This window comes from Oryx dammah, unplaced genomic scaffold (assembly GCF_014754425.2).
Source record: "Oryx dammah isolate SB20612 unplaced genomic scaffold, SCBI_Odam_1.1 HiC_scaffold_29, whole genome shotgun sequence".
Taxonomy (NCBI): Eukaryota; Metazoa; Chordata; class Mammalia; order Artiodactyla; family Bovidae; genus Oryx; species Oryx dammah.
The window spans coordinates 35935155-35948793 of NW_024070213.1; the positions used below are offsets into that span (position 1 = coordinate 35935155).

The 13639-nt window shown below is 40.5% G+C and overlaps 1 protein-coding gene across 1 annotated transcript in view; it reads right to left on the bottom strand.

Moving 5' to 3' along the window:
• Positions 1-13639, bottom strand: part of TM7SF3 (transmembrane 7 superfamily member 3) — a 41709-nt gene that overhangs the window by 9786 nt on the left and 18284 nt on the right. Inside the window, exons 4-7 of the mRNA XM_040234596.1 lie at positions 12575-12695; positions 11491-11662; positions 4932-5109; positions 424-510 (exon numbers count right to left, since the gene is read on the bottom strand). Coding sequence (XP_040090530.1) covers positions 424-510; positions 4932-5109; positions 11491-11662; positions 12575-12695 — 558 coding nt within the window. The remainder of the gene's footprint in view (positions 1-423; positions 511-4931; positions 5110-11490; positions 11663-12574; positions 12696-13639) is intronic.

A 13639-nucleotide genomic window follows, 5' to 3' on the forward strand; every position in this document is an offset into this window, starting at 1 on the left:
TGAATCTCCCAGGGTTGTGCAGACATTTCAACCTCACTGATTTGCAGCCTGATTTGTGCAAAACCACGTCCATCACCATCACCAAAATCCACATATATTTTGTACACAGACATTCTGATTTCTAATTAGTAATCTTTGGTCAACTAGTCATTCTAGCAACTGATAAAGGTGGATGCACAAATCAAACTTTATACCCTGCTTAATAAGAGGAGTTTGCACTCCCTAGTGGAGAAAAGAGAAAAAATTAAAATGTACTGTAATTCAGTAAAATGTTTACTAAAAGACCCCAGCTACAAATCAATGAAATAGTGGAGATAATAAGTTGCTTACTCTCCTTACAGGTCATAAACTCCCCAGCAGCATTTCAGGGAAAAAAAAAAAAAACACGAGGCATGTAAGTAGCAACTATATTAGACAAAATACCTGTTTTCCAGAATCTGTGTCCAAAGAAACAGATGAAGAGGCCAAGCAGGGCAAAAAGAGTGAAGATGACTTTGGTAGATACTCTTCCTAAAAAGAGTAAAAATTAAGTGGATAATACATCCAATTTGATACATTATATCTATTTAATACAGAACTAAAGCTTCATGAAAAACAAGTAGAATGAAGTGACAACTTATTCCATAGGTATATAAGTTATTTTAGAAACATTCTTGCCACCCCTAGTGACTTTATGTGGGTGATGAATACCAATGGCTGCAGGTCCCACAGAAAGAGAAATCAGACAACGCTGCTTCCTGATAAGGGTCTGCATTTCTACGTGCGACACGTTTTGGGGAGGGAATGGTAGAAAAGAGAAGAAAAGAGAGTGTGCCTAAAACAAATAATTCTGTTTCTTCAAAAGGAAACTAGAAGAAAAAAAAGGAGAGAGTGCGGAGGGAGAACTATGCTGTCAAGGGAATTTAAGACATACCGACTGCGTGCAATGTACCGACCTCATGTGAAACCTGACTCACACACATGAACTGTGAAAAAACAAGACTGGGAAAATGTAAACACTGGCTGTTAATTTGATGCCATTAAGGAATTATCTTCAATATTTTTCATTGAAACTTGTATTAATGCTTCTGTGGCTATTTATTTTTAATAGCCCTTTTCTTTAAGATATACATACCAAAATTCCATAAACAAAATGACCATTAGGTACCTGCTCTAAAAAAAATCCAGCGATAAAGGAGGGTGGAAGGGCAGAGACATGGTGGGTGTATAACTGATACAAGATAATAGCCATGAATCAAAATTGTTAAGGCTGGATAATGGTATATGGAAGTTCACTGAAGTTTTCCCTAACAAAGTTAGGTTAGTTAACCGACACTCACACTGAAATAAAAGAACATGTATTATTCTACAAGTCATGCATGAACAAGTCACTACCAATCTTATCAATTATGCATGTTGCTCTGCATAAAAATATAGCTTAATAACTAATGATAAAGCACAATGTGCTCCCTGAAGCAGAAGAATCTAATCCTATGATCCTCAAGCAGTGCAAACTTAAATACAAAAACTAGAATTCAAAAGATAAATCCTACTGAAGGGAAAAATAGGTCCACTAAATTCACCATCATCATGAATCCTCTGAGATAAACACAAGAAAATAATTCCTGAACTAAAAATAAAAACACAGCACCTACACAAACTTATGTGAGGTATTACAAACCAACTACAAGTCAAAACACATAAAATACTCAAGCATTCCAGTGGATACCATAAAGACCTACATTTAGATAAAGAACTCAAGATAGAAGGCCAGAACTTGCAGGGCATAAAATATACCTACATATCAGTTTCTCTGTGAATGAAGAGATGAAAGGAAAGATGAAATGAGAGTTACTGCCACATTCTGCTTATTTCAGACCTATTTGTGGTTGTTCAGTTGCTAAGTCATGTCCGACTCCTTGCAACCCCACTGATTACGGCACACCAAGCTTCCCTGTCCTTCACCATCTCCCGAAGCTTGCTCAAACTTATGTCCATTGATTTGGTGATGCCATCCAACCATCTAATCCTCTGTCACCCCCTTCTCCTCCTGTTCTGTGATTGACTGCTGCTCTATGATTCAATCATTATAACAAAAACATGCAATTTAGTGGGATAATTTTTTGCAAGTGAAAATCTAGTGGAAGTTTCCAACAAGTACAATCACCAGAGACAGCAAGTGGCCCAATAAAAACTGACCCAGTTTAGATATGTTCCTTCAGGACATTAGACAGCAGACGGGAACTAAGAATCTCCGATCACAATACCAGGAAGGAAAGAGAGAGAAAGTCAAACATATAAGCAAACCAGAGAGGAGACAAGGTTTCATAAGTAGAACTGAGAGGTAAAATAGTGAGTGGGATTGGAGGATGGAGGAGAGCCAATGTGTACAGTGTTTTTAGTCATCACAGCATCGCTATAGGTAATGATGTAGGCAAAGGTTTTAATTAAATGGCAAAAAAGAGGGGATCCGTGTATACATGTACAGCTGATTCACTTTGCTCTACAGCAGAAAATGACACAACATTGTAAAGCAACTATATGCCAATATTTTTTTTTTTTAAATGAGATAACATGGATACATCCTCCCTACTCCAAGCTCAGGAAGGTCATCCTAGTGTGCATCGAGCTTGAAAAGGAAAGTGATAGAACCCACATGACCGGGAGGGTTCCACCCTGAGTTGAAGGAACAATCAGATGGGACCCTTCCCTCTCTTCCACCTAACGTCGAAAGAGAGGGCCCAGAGTGCTCTGATCAGGAGGGCCCTGGTGCACAGAGTTCAGGGGAAAAGGAACAGAAAAACCCAGACAAGATCTAGCCTTGCAGTCAAATCACAGAACTTATATCGGCCTGGTTTCTTGCACTGTATCTCTCAAGGCTCTTGCATGTGGCACTGGAAGACTGGGTGGGATACAGCTCTAGCAGAGAAGAGCAAAAATTAATCCCTGCTTGAACACAACCAACAGACTTTATTTACTTATTTATTTTTTGGCCACACTGTGCAGCTTGTGGGATCTTAGTTCCCCAACCAGGGACTGAACTCAGGCCACAGCAGTGAAAGTGCCGAGTCCTAGCCACTGGGCCACCAAGGAATTCCCACAGCCAACAGACTTTATTCTTTATAGAAAATTCCTTGAAAGAGCTCTTCAAACTCTTTCTCCAATTTCTTTCCTCCTATTTGTTCTTGAACATACTCCATTCAGGCTCCTCTGAAACGCTCCCAAGGGCACCAGTAGCTTCCAGTTGTTGCTAAATCCAAAGGTCCTTTTCCAGTCTCTTTCTTAGGTGGCCCATCAGCCCAGTCCCGAGACCCCCTCCTTTTTCCTACAGCTATAAACATGAAAGAAAGGATAAATAGAGCAAAATGCCATTTGGTAAATCCACTGGTAAGAATTCAGGCAAGTTCACTGGATCCTCCAGCCAGCAAGTGAAGAGTTTGAGAAGTGGATATTTGCCTGTATTCAAAGTATCTCTCCAAAAGATGTTTAAAGGGAAAAATGGTTACTTCTTAGTGGAGAAACCTGGCAGACACCCCTAACCAAGTACTCAGGATTGTGACCACCAGGAATGGAACAAACAGACATCAGGTGTCTGCAGAGAATGACACTCCATCACTTCTTTTGTATTCCTGCCAAAAATGCATCATCTGAAGTCAGGAGGAAACATCAGATAAACCCAAACTGAGGACTTTCTACAAAAATAAATACTAACCTCTATGCTTCAAAAAGGTAAAGTTTTTTGAAAGACAAAGACAGACTAAGAAATTATTCCAGATTAAAGAAGATAAAAGTATCACGTGATACTGAAGTGGACCCCAGACCAGAAAAAAATTTTTTCCTTTGGGTATGAAGGACATTAGTGGAACAAACAATGAAATTTGATAACATCTATAGATTAAGTAACAGTAGTATATCAATGTTCATTTTGTGATTTGACAATGTCACTATGGCTATATAAAGAAATGAACAGAAACATTTTAGGGCAAAAGGTCTTTATGTCTGCAACTTACCCTCAAATGCTTCAGGGAGAAAAAATGTAGATATGTGTGTATGTTTAGATAAAGAATGAAAAGCAAACAGCAAACATGTTAACTAACATTTAAGGAATGTTGGTGAAGATTATACAGAATTCTTTGAATTATTTTTACATCTTTTCTGTGGAACTGTTTCAGAATAAAATGCTAAATACACACACACATGATGATGTTACAACACCCCGAGTCCCACTGTCCTCTCTCTCCTGGACACTATGACTGCCTCCTCATCAATCCCCCTATTTCTGCTCTTGCCCCTGATTTTTCTCAAGAAAAGCACCAGAGTGATCCCATTAAAATATGAGACCGATCATAGTATTATTTGCTCAGGCCCTCCAATGCCTTTTCATTGTACTCAGAATAAAAGCTGTAGCTCAAAGGAGTACCTCCAAGGCTGCCTGCTCCTGCAGCCACACCAGCAGGCTCCCAGTTGAGGGCTCTGCGCTGGCTGTCTCCTCGGCCTGGCAACCCACTCCCCACCACAGACACGGGCATGGCTCCTTGCCTTGCCATGGGTCTCCACCCTAATGCTACCAGTTCAGCAAGGACTTCCCTAGCTAGTTTCTCAAATTCTCTCGCCCTCACCGGTTATCTCCTCACTGGTTAATTCTTGCTCCTTAGCCCTCATCACTTATCTTAGGTACTGTGTATTTTACAAATGTCTTTTGTCTGCCTCGTTCCCCCAACCACTAAAATGCAGGCTCCAGGAGGGCAAGTATTTTGCCCATTTTATTCACTCCTCTATGCTAGTGCCTAGAACAGAGAGCAGAGCAACACAGGTGCTCAGGAGGCATGTGCTTAATGCATGAATGAATAAAAGAGACAAAAGCACTTGTAAATATCCTGAAGTTCTTTACTAGTTGATAAAGCTCTTCAAGGCCAAAGAAGAAAGTTCACAGTTGAAATCTACATACTCACCAAGGGAGGAACAATTACCCTCCTCTGCCTCAAAGCTGCAAGCGTACGTGTGAGTGGGCACGTAAGCCGTGGACGTGTTTAGAAATGGATCCCGAACGATGACGTTGTAAATGACACCCTGTCCCCGGAGAGAGGAGAAGGAAACACTTGTCTTATCGTCAGCTGTTAGGGTGACCACCTGAAGCCAAAAATAATCCATGATTAGTGTTTAAATTAAAAAAAATCAAACCCCACAAGCTTTTCTATTATAACCCCAGCTACATGTGCTATTAAATTGTAATACGAAAGCATCATTCTTGTTTAAAACCTACACCAGGCCATTTGACTTTTTTTTAATGTACTGAAGTACAGATGATTTACAATGTTGTGTTAATTTCTGCTATAAAGCAAAGTCACTCAGTTATACACACACATGTTTTTTTCATATTCTTTTCTATTCTGGTTTATCACAGGATACTGAGTATAGTTCCCTGTGCTATACCTTGGGTGGTGCTAATGGTAAAGAACTCACCTGCCAATGCAGGAGACTTAAGAGATACTGGTTCGATCCCTGGGTCAGGAAGATCCCCTGGAGGAGGGCATGGCAACCCACTCCAGTATTCTTGCCTGGAGAATCCCCATGGACAGAGGAGCCTGGCGAGCTACAGTCCATAGGGTTGCAGAGCCGGACTAGACTGAAGGAGAGACTTAGCAGGCATGCACTTGCTACACATAGCAATTTATTATCTATCCATCCTATATATAATAGTTTGCCAACTCATTTGGGTTTGTCGAAAGATTACCCTATACAGTCTGTTCGTGCTGACACGATCAAGCTCTTACACAAAACATCGAAAGACTTTACATATGTTAATAACTTAAGTAAAATGTGATATAATGATTAAGTAAAATGTGCTAGTTAGGACAAAGTAAAAGAATTTTTCCCATCTGCTAGACTATAAAAGACATAAGGGCAGAAACCTTATACATCCTGTTCACGAGTCTCCTGTCAATACTCCACACAGAGTTAGGGTCCAAAAAACACTAGTGATCACTGAGAGCCAGCGCCAACAAAGGTCGTGGGGGTTAACAGCTCACAGCGAGCACCCACTTACTTTGTCTAACAGGCTCTGAAATAAGAAAAATTACATATAGCCGTGTTATCTTCTAGTCCTTCACTTCAACAATTCCCTTTTAAAGGTTGCTTTTTAAAAATTGTATTTATTTTTAATTGGAGGATAATTGTTTTACAATACTGTGATGTTTTACAATACTGTCCCCCGCTCCTGAAACTCTTTCCCACCTCCCAGCCCCTTAGGTTGTCACAGAGTTTAGGGTTGAGCTCCCTGCATCACACAGCCAAGTCTCACTAGCTATCCTTTTTACACATGGTAATGTATATGTTTGAATGCTACTCTCTCAATTTGTCGTCCCACCTTCTTTCTCCACTGTGTCCAACAAGTCTGTTTTCTATATCTGCATCTCCACTGCTGCCCTGCAGATAGGTCCATCAGTACCATCTCTCTAGATTCCATATCTATGCATTAATATATAATATTTGTTTTTCTCTGACTTACACTCTGTGTAATAGGTGTTCATCCACCTCATTAGCACTGACTCATGCCCTAGCTATTGTAAATAGGGCTGCAATGAACCCTGGGGTACATGTGTCTTTTTTTAAATTCTGGTTTTCTCAGAGTATATGCTCAGTAGTGGGATTGTTGGGTTATATGGTGAGCTATATCAATTTACATTCCCACCAACAATGCAAAAGGGTTCCCTTTTCTCCACACACTCTCCAACATTTATTGTTTGTTAATTTTTGGATGATAGCCATTCAGGCCAGTGTAAGCTAATACCTCATGAGATCTCATGAGTAGTTTTGATTTGTATTTCTCTAATAGTGAGAGATGCTGAGCATGTTTTCCTGTGTTTATTAGCCATCTGCAAGTCCTCTTTGGAGTAATGTCTGTTTAGCTCTTCTGCTCTCTTTTGATCGAGTTGTCTGTTTTTCTGGTATTGAGCTGCATGAGCTGCTTATATATTTTGGAGATTAATTCTTTGTCAGTTATTTCATTTGTTATTATTTTCTCCCATTCTGAGGGTTGTCTTTTCACCTTGTTTATAGTTTCCTTTGCTCTGCAAAAGCTTTTAGGTTTAATGAGGTCCCATTTGTTTATTTTTTTTTTTTCCATTACTTTAGGAGGTAGGTCATAGAGGATCTTGCTTTGATTTATGTCAAGGAGTGTACTGCCTATGTTTTCCTCTAAGAGCTTTATAGTTTCTAGCCTTACATTTAAGTCTTTAATCCATTTTTAGTTTATTTTTGTGTATGGTGTTAGGCGGTGTCCTAGTTTCATTCTTTTAGATAGGGGATACATGTAATAAAAACAAAAGCTCCACTTAGCCCTAACACACAGACAGGTTCCTACTAACAAGAGAGAAAACTAGACATTAAGAGTTTCAGGAGTGAATGATTGGAAGCTTCTTAGAAAACTTCTACTGTTTAAATATAGTGCTTAGCCTTCAAAAATAATGTTTTCTGGGGAAAGGACTAGTCAAGTCCAATAGAATGCTGTTAACATTAGCTTCTACTCTTCCAAGTTGTTATTACGAGACATTCAACCTGAGAGAACTGTTGAAAGAATAACACAATGAATAAGTTATATACCACCACTTAGATTCAACAGTTATTATTTTAGCACATTTGCTTTTCTGTCCTTCCCTCTTTCTCCCTCCTCTCCCCCATATATATATATTTATATATATATTTTAAAAATTTTTTTTTTTTTTTTTTTTTTTTTAAGTAAGTGACTGGTATCATGACATTTCACTTCTAAATACTTCAGCGTGCATGTCCTAACACAGTGCTTCGCAAACTTAATGGCCTATGAATCACAGCAGATTCTGACTCTGCTGCTCAGAGGAGGTACCCAAGGTTCTGCTTTTCTAAGAAACTCTCAGGTGTTGCAGTGCTATGCATTCACCCACCACACTTTGAATAGCAAGTACAAATATAAGGATATCCTCCAACATGCCCACAATACCTTAGCTCACCTAAGAAAATCAATAATTTCTTATTATCTAATACACAGTCCATATTCGAATTTTCCCGAATGTCTTTATGGCTTTTCTCGCCCTTAATCAAGATCCAACCAAGTTCCATATATGTTTATCCCCAATCTCTAATCTGGAATCACCTTTCTCCCACCTTTCAAAGATGAAGGAAGTTATTTTACAGATTATTCTCCAATCTGAATTTATCAGATTGTACTCAGGGTATCTAATTTGTACTTTCATCCCATGGATTTCTTGTAAACAGAAACTCCTATAAACAGGAAATCAAGTTGAACCCGTTTCACCAGAATATTCCATAAGGATGGTGATAAAATCAGCCTACATTGCTTTAAGCACATAATGCAGGTTCATCAGCAAAATTAACTTTGACCACACAGATCACTCCATTCTGAAAGTAGTTTTCCCTTTGCAATTAGAATTAACCTCAGGGTGCTATTTAGGCATTTTGGGATTATCCTGCCCTCTAACACTCTTTTACCTGGAGATCCTTGCCTGAATTATTTCACTGAGGGTCATAAAATGGTGATTTTCTAATTCTATTATTCTTATGCAATCACTAGCTGGCATTCTTCTTAAAGAAGAGCTTTCTGAGGCTTCCCAGGTGGTCTGGTGGTTAAGAATTCACCTTGCAATGCAAAGGACAGTGATTTGATACCTGGTCCATGAAGATCCCACATGTCACGGGGCAACTGAACCTGTGAATTGCAACTCCTGAGCCCATGCATCCTAGAGCCTGTGCTCCACAACAAGAGAAACCACTGCAACGAGAGGACCACACACCGCAGCTAGAAAGTAGCCTCCGCTCACCACAACTAGAGAATGCCTGTGTGCAGCAACAGAGGCCCAGCACAGCCAAAATAAATGAATGAATACTAAAAACATGAAGGGGTGCTTTCTCTTATCAACTGGGGGTGAATTCACATCCTTTTGTTAAAGGTAAATTCCTTCCCTTTTATCAATTTTCAGAGTAATTTTATGTAAGTTGCTCCAAAGGTAGGTAGCAACTGAGGAATTCTCCTTTTTTCTGTTTTTTTAGTATCAGGATGGACTAAAGATGTTCTTCTTTTTTGAAGGCTTAATCGATCATGTTCTTTTTGATGACTGAATTGTCCCAGAGTCGGTCAGTGTGAGCCTCTTCAAACAGGCTCCATAGTCTTTTTGTCATGTCCTCAATTTGTGTTTCTTTGAATTCTGGCACACAATGTTCTAACTCTTAACCAAAAGTTAAAAAGTAACCTAGGGAATTCCCTGGCAGTCCAGTGGTTAGGACTCTGGGTTCTCACTGCCAAGGGTCTGGGTTTGATTGCAGTTGGGGAACTAAGAACTTAGTACTGCACTAAGCTGTGCAGTACAGCCCGCCTACCCCCCCCCAAAAAAAGTCACATCCATACATGACTACTGGAAAACCCATAGCCTTGACTTGCTATTACTTAGTCGGCAAAGTAACGTCTCTGCTTTTGAATATGCTATCTAGGTTGGTCATAACCTTTCTTCCAAGGAGTAAGTGTCTTTTAATTTCATGGCTGCAGTCACCATCTGCAGTGATTTTGGAGCCCCCCAAAATAAAGTCTGGCACTGTTTCCACTGTTTCCCCATCTATTTCCCATGAAGTGATGGGACAGGATGCCATGATCTTCGTTTTCTGAATGTTGAGCTTTAAGCCAACTTTTTCACTCTCCTCTTTCACTTTCATCAAGAGGCTTTCTGCCATAAGGGTGGTGTCATCTGCATATCTGAGGTTATTGATATTTCTCCCGGCAATCTTGAATCCCGCTTGTGTTTCTTCCAGTCCAGCGTTTCTCATGATGTACTCTGCATAGAAGTTAAATAAGCAGGGTAACAATATACAGACTTGACATACTCCTTTTCCTATTTGGAACCAGTCTGTTGTTCCATGTCCAGTTCTAACTGTTGCTTCCTGACCTGCATACAGATTTCTCAAGAGGCAGGTCTGTGAAGAAGGCTGAGCACCGAAGAATTGATGCTTTTGAACTGTGGTGTTGGAGAAGACTCTTGAGAGTCCCTTGGACTGCAAGGAGATCCAACCAGTCCATTCTGAAGGAGATCAGCCCTGGGATTTCTTTGGAAGGAATGATGCTAAAGCTGAAACTCCAATACTTTGGCCACCTCATGCGAAGAGTTGACTCATTGGAAAAGACTTTGATGCTGGGAGGGATTGGGGGCAGGAGAAGAAGGGGACGACAGAGGATGAGATGGCTGGATGGCATCACTGACTCGATGGATGTGAATCTGAGTGAAATCTGGGAGTTGGTGATGGACAGGCAGGCCTGGTGTGCTGCGATTCGTGGGGTTGCGAAGAGTTGGACACGACTGAGCGACTGAACTGAACTGAACCTAAAAAGACTCTTGTTATGTGACGTTTTATATTCTTCATGAGAATAAAAGTGGTCTTCGAAATTTCCTATGTACAAAGGCACACTTTTCAAATTGAGCTCCTAATTTGCGAATAATCACAATCTTTTTAAATTAAATTAATTAATTATGTTGGCTGTGCCGGGTGTTAGTTGCGACATTCAGGATCTTCATTCTTGTTGCGGCACGTGGAATCTTTAGTTGCAGCACATGGGATCTAGTTCCCTGACCAGGGATCAAACCCAGATCCCCGGCATCAGAAGCGCAGAGTCTTAGCTACTGGATCACCGGGGAAAGCCCACAGCTGCCCTATTTCAATTGCTTCCTTCTATATCATCTGGTAGTCTGCAACTTTCAGGAAGACCATAACAGTCTGGAAAAATGCTCCTCACCAGCTACCAGACTGACAGATGTCCTTGTTTATCAGACTGATATCAGGTACCTTTTAAGACATAAAGACAAAATCCTGCCCTCCACAAAAATGATCGAGAGTATGAGTCTCAACCTTTAATGTGCAGAGGACTCACCTGGGGATCGTAAAATACAGATGCTGATTCTGTAGGTCTGGCGTGGAACCTAAGAGTCTGTGACTCTACCAAATGCCCACGTGATGCCAGTGCTGCCAGCCTGTACCCCCACACTTGAGGAACAGCAAGAGTTTTCAGGGGTTCAAAAGCTCAGAGAAAATTTTTGCTGCAAGTTACAAACTTTGTACTTGCATTTAAATAGTAAGGATAAGGCATATATCTTTAAATAGTTTCACATTATTTTTTCTCGAAACACTATACACTTTATATTTCCCAACTTTTTATATCTAATAGTTATGGGAGTACATAGAAAATGACCGCCCACTTCTACCCATAGCTCAAGATAACCAGCCACAGTCATGGCTGCAACAAAACATAACAAAATTTACATGCACCTCCTCAAAAGCCAATGTTACTCTGGGATGTCACTGGCATTGACTCCCAAGATGACAATGAAATCAAAGAGGATAAAATGAGAATCCTAGAAAGACCAAGAAAACAGTAAAAATAGTAATAATAATAAGCTCCTGGTAGCTTCTCCCCTTCTCAGCTCTACAAAGGTGGCACAGTCTGGCTACAAGAATTATAGGCATCAGACTTACCCTGACGGCATTGGCCTGCACCTGAGGCACCTTGGCCATCCTCTGCAGATGTCTCAGCAACGCCTCTTCAGTGAGGTCGTTCTCGGGCAGAAAATACTGATAGACATCATACTGCAACCTCCACCTGGAGTCCGGGCCCGTCTTGACGTCACATGACGGAGGAGCTGCACCTCTAAAATCAACCAACAAAGCTGAACATTAATCTCTCATGCTACAACTCTCATCCACTAGTGTAAAAAGGAATCGAAACTTCAAACTCTGCAACAGCGATTCCCAGTTTGGCATCACTAAGGAAAGGGAAGCGGTAGGTATGGTTCATTAACCAGATGTGAGTATCAGTCAGGCTGAGTCAACTGCCAGCTTAGCGACTTGTTGGCCGTGTGTATGTGGGCCCCTTAGGGCACTGCTCTGTAAAATAAGAACAACAGCCCCTTCTTCATAAAATTCTAAGGATTAAATGACAAAGAACATATTCAGTAGCACTGTGAATGATACACAGAGAGTGTTCAAATGTTACCTATCATTACTCTTAAAGTAGAAATTAGGGCAGAGTTTTAATTAAAACAATAAAATTCTTACAAACATAGGAATGTTTCACAGCTACAGAATGCTTTCTTTTTAAAAATATTTATTTATTTGGCTACATCGGGTTTTTGTTGCCACACGTGGGATATTTGGTTGTAGCATGTGAACTCTTAGTTGAGGCACGTGGGTCTAGTTCCCTGAACAGGGATCGAACCCCGGCCTCCTGCATTGGGAGCACGGAGTCTTAGCCACTGGACAATCAGGGGAGTCCCAAAATGCTTTCCATATTTAAAATTCTTTACAAAAACTAAGATGTACTTCTAAGCTCCTAATAAAGACAACATCTGGCTCTTCATAAGAAAGGAGGGAAATGATACCAACTGTAAATGACACCTTACATATTAATAACAAAGCTTAAATTACTTCTATTTGGAAAAAAAAATAAGCAGTTCAACTCTGCTAAGGAGAACTACGGATTTTGAGAGAATTTACTCAGTCTACACAACAGTGGGTCATGCTTATCCTAAAAAGAGTTTTGGGAGTTGGGAGACAGACATACCTCGCATAGCCTAGGTTTGCTGGAGCAAATTTGATAGTTGTTTCAAAGAAATTATACTCCAAGTAAATGTTTGGATCAATATCTACATCAAACTCCAAATTACAGCCACCAGGGATAGGATCTGGATAGGAAACCAGGAAGTTACTTAGAATTTTTATATAGTCAAAGCACACTCAGAAAAACAATAACCCCACTCTTATAAGAACACCCAACACAGAAGTTCAGTGGAGAGCTTCAAGCTTTGTATTACCTCATGGACTAAGCGTAAAGTTATATGAGGTGATGGGCTGTGGAAGACCTTTTCTGTACAGGGCCAGATAGTAAATGTTTTAGAAGCTGTTCAGACTCTCTGGTCTCTGCAGCAGTTACTCAACCCTGCCCCGTGGCAGGAAAGCAACCACAGAAGATATGTAAGTGAACGGCTGTGTTCTAATAAGATTTTATGCACAAAACAGGCCATGAGCTGGCTTTGCCTTGTGCTCTATCTACAGTTTGCCAACCTCTGCTCTAGAGTTGAAAACATGAGAAGAGACAGCTATTCTGAAGCTGGGGTCCAAAAATGGGTTTCAGGAGCCCTGTGAACACCTGGAAATTTTATGTCAACTGTTGAATACGTGCATTTCCTAAACACATTTTCTTTAGATTCTGAGAAGTTTTCGTTAGATCCTGGTAAATAGAAAAAGGGTGTCCACTTTTCACTTAACTCTTTCAACAGGGAGAAAGATGGTGTCAACCTCTCATCCTCCTCGCTGGAAGAGTCTTTGTGTATACATAAAAGAGGAAAAAATAAAAGATCTCAAGAACCCCAGGATCATGTATTAGACACAGCATGTGCACAATTAAACACAAAATAAATCTGGGGTATTTGCATGCCTGCGTGCTAAGCCGCTTCAGTTGTGTCTGACTCTTTGTGACCCTATGGACCATAGCCCACCTGGCTCCTCTGTCTGTGGGATTCTCCAGGCAAGAATACTGGAGTGGGTTGCCATGCCCTCCTTCAAGGGATCTTCCCAGCCCAGGATCAAACCCGCATCTCCTATATTAGTAGGCAGGTTCTTTACCACT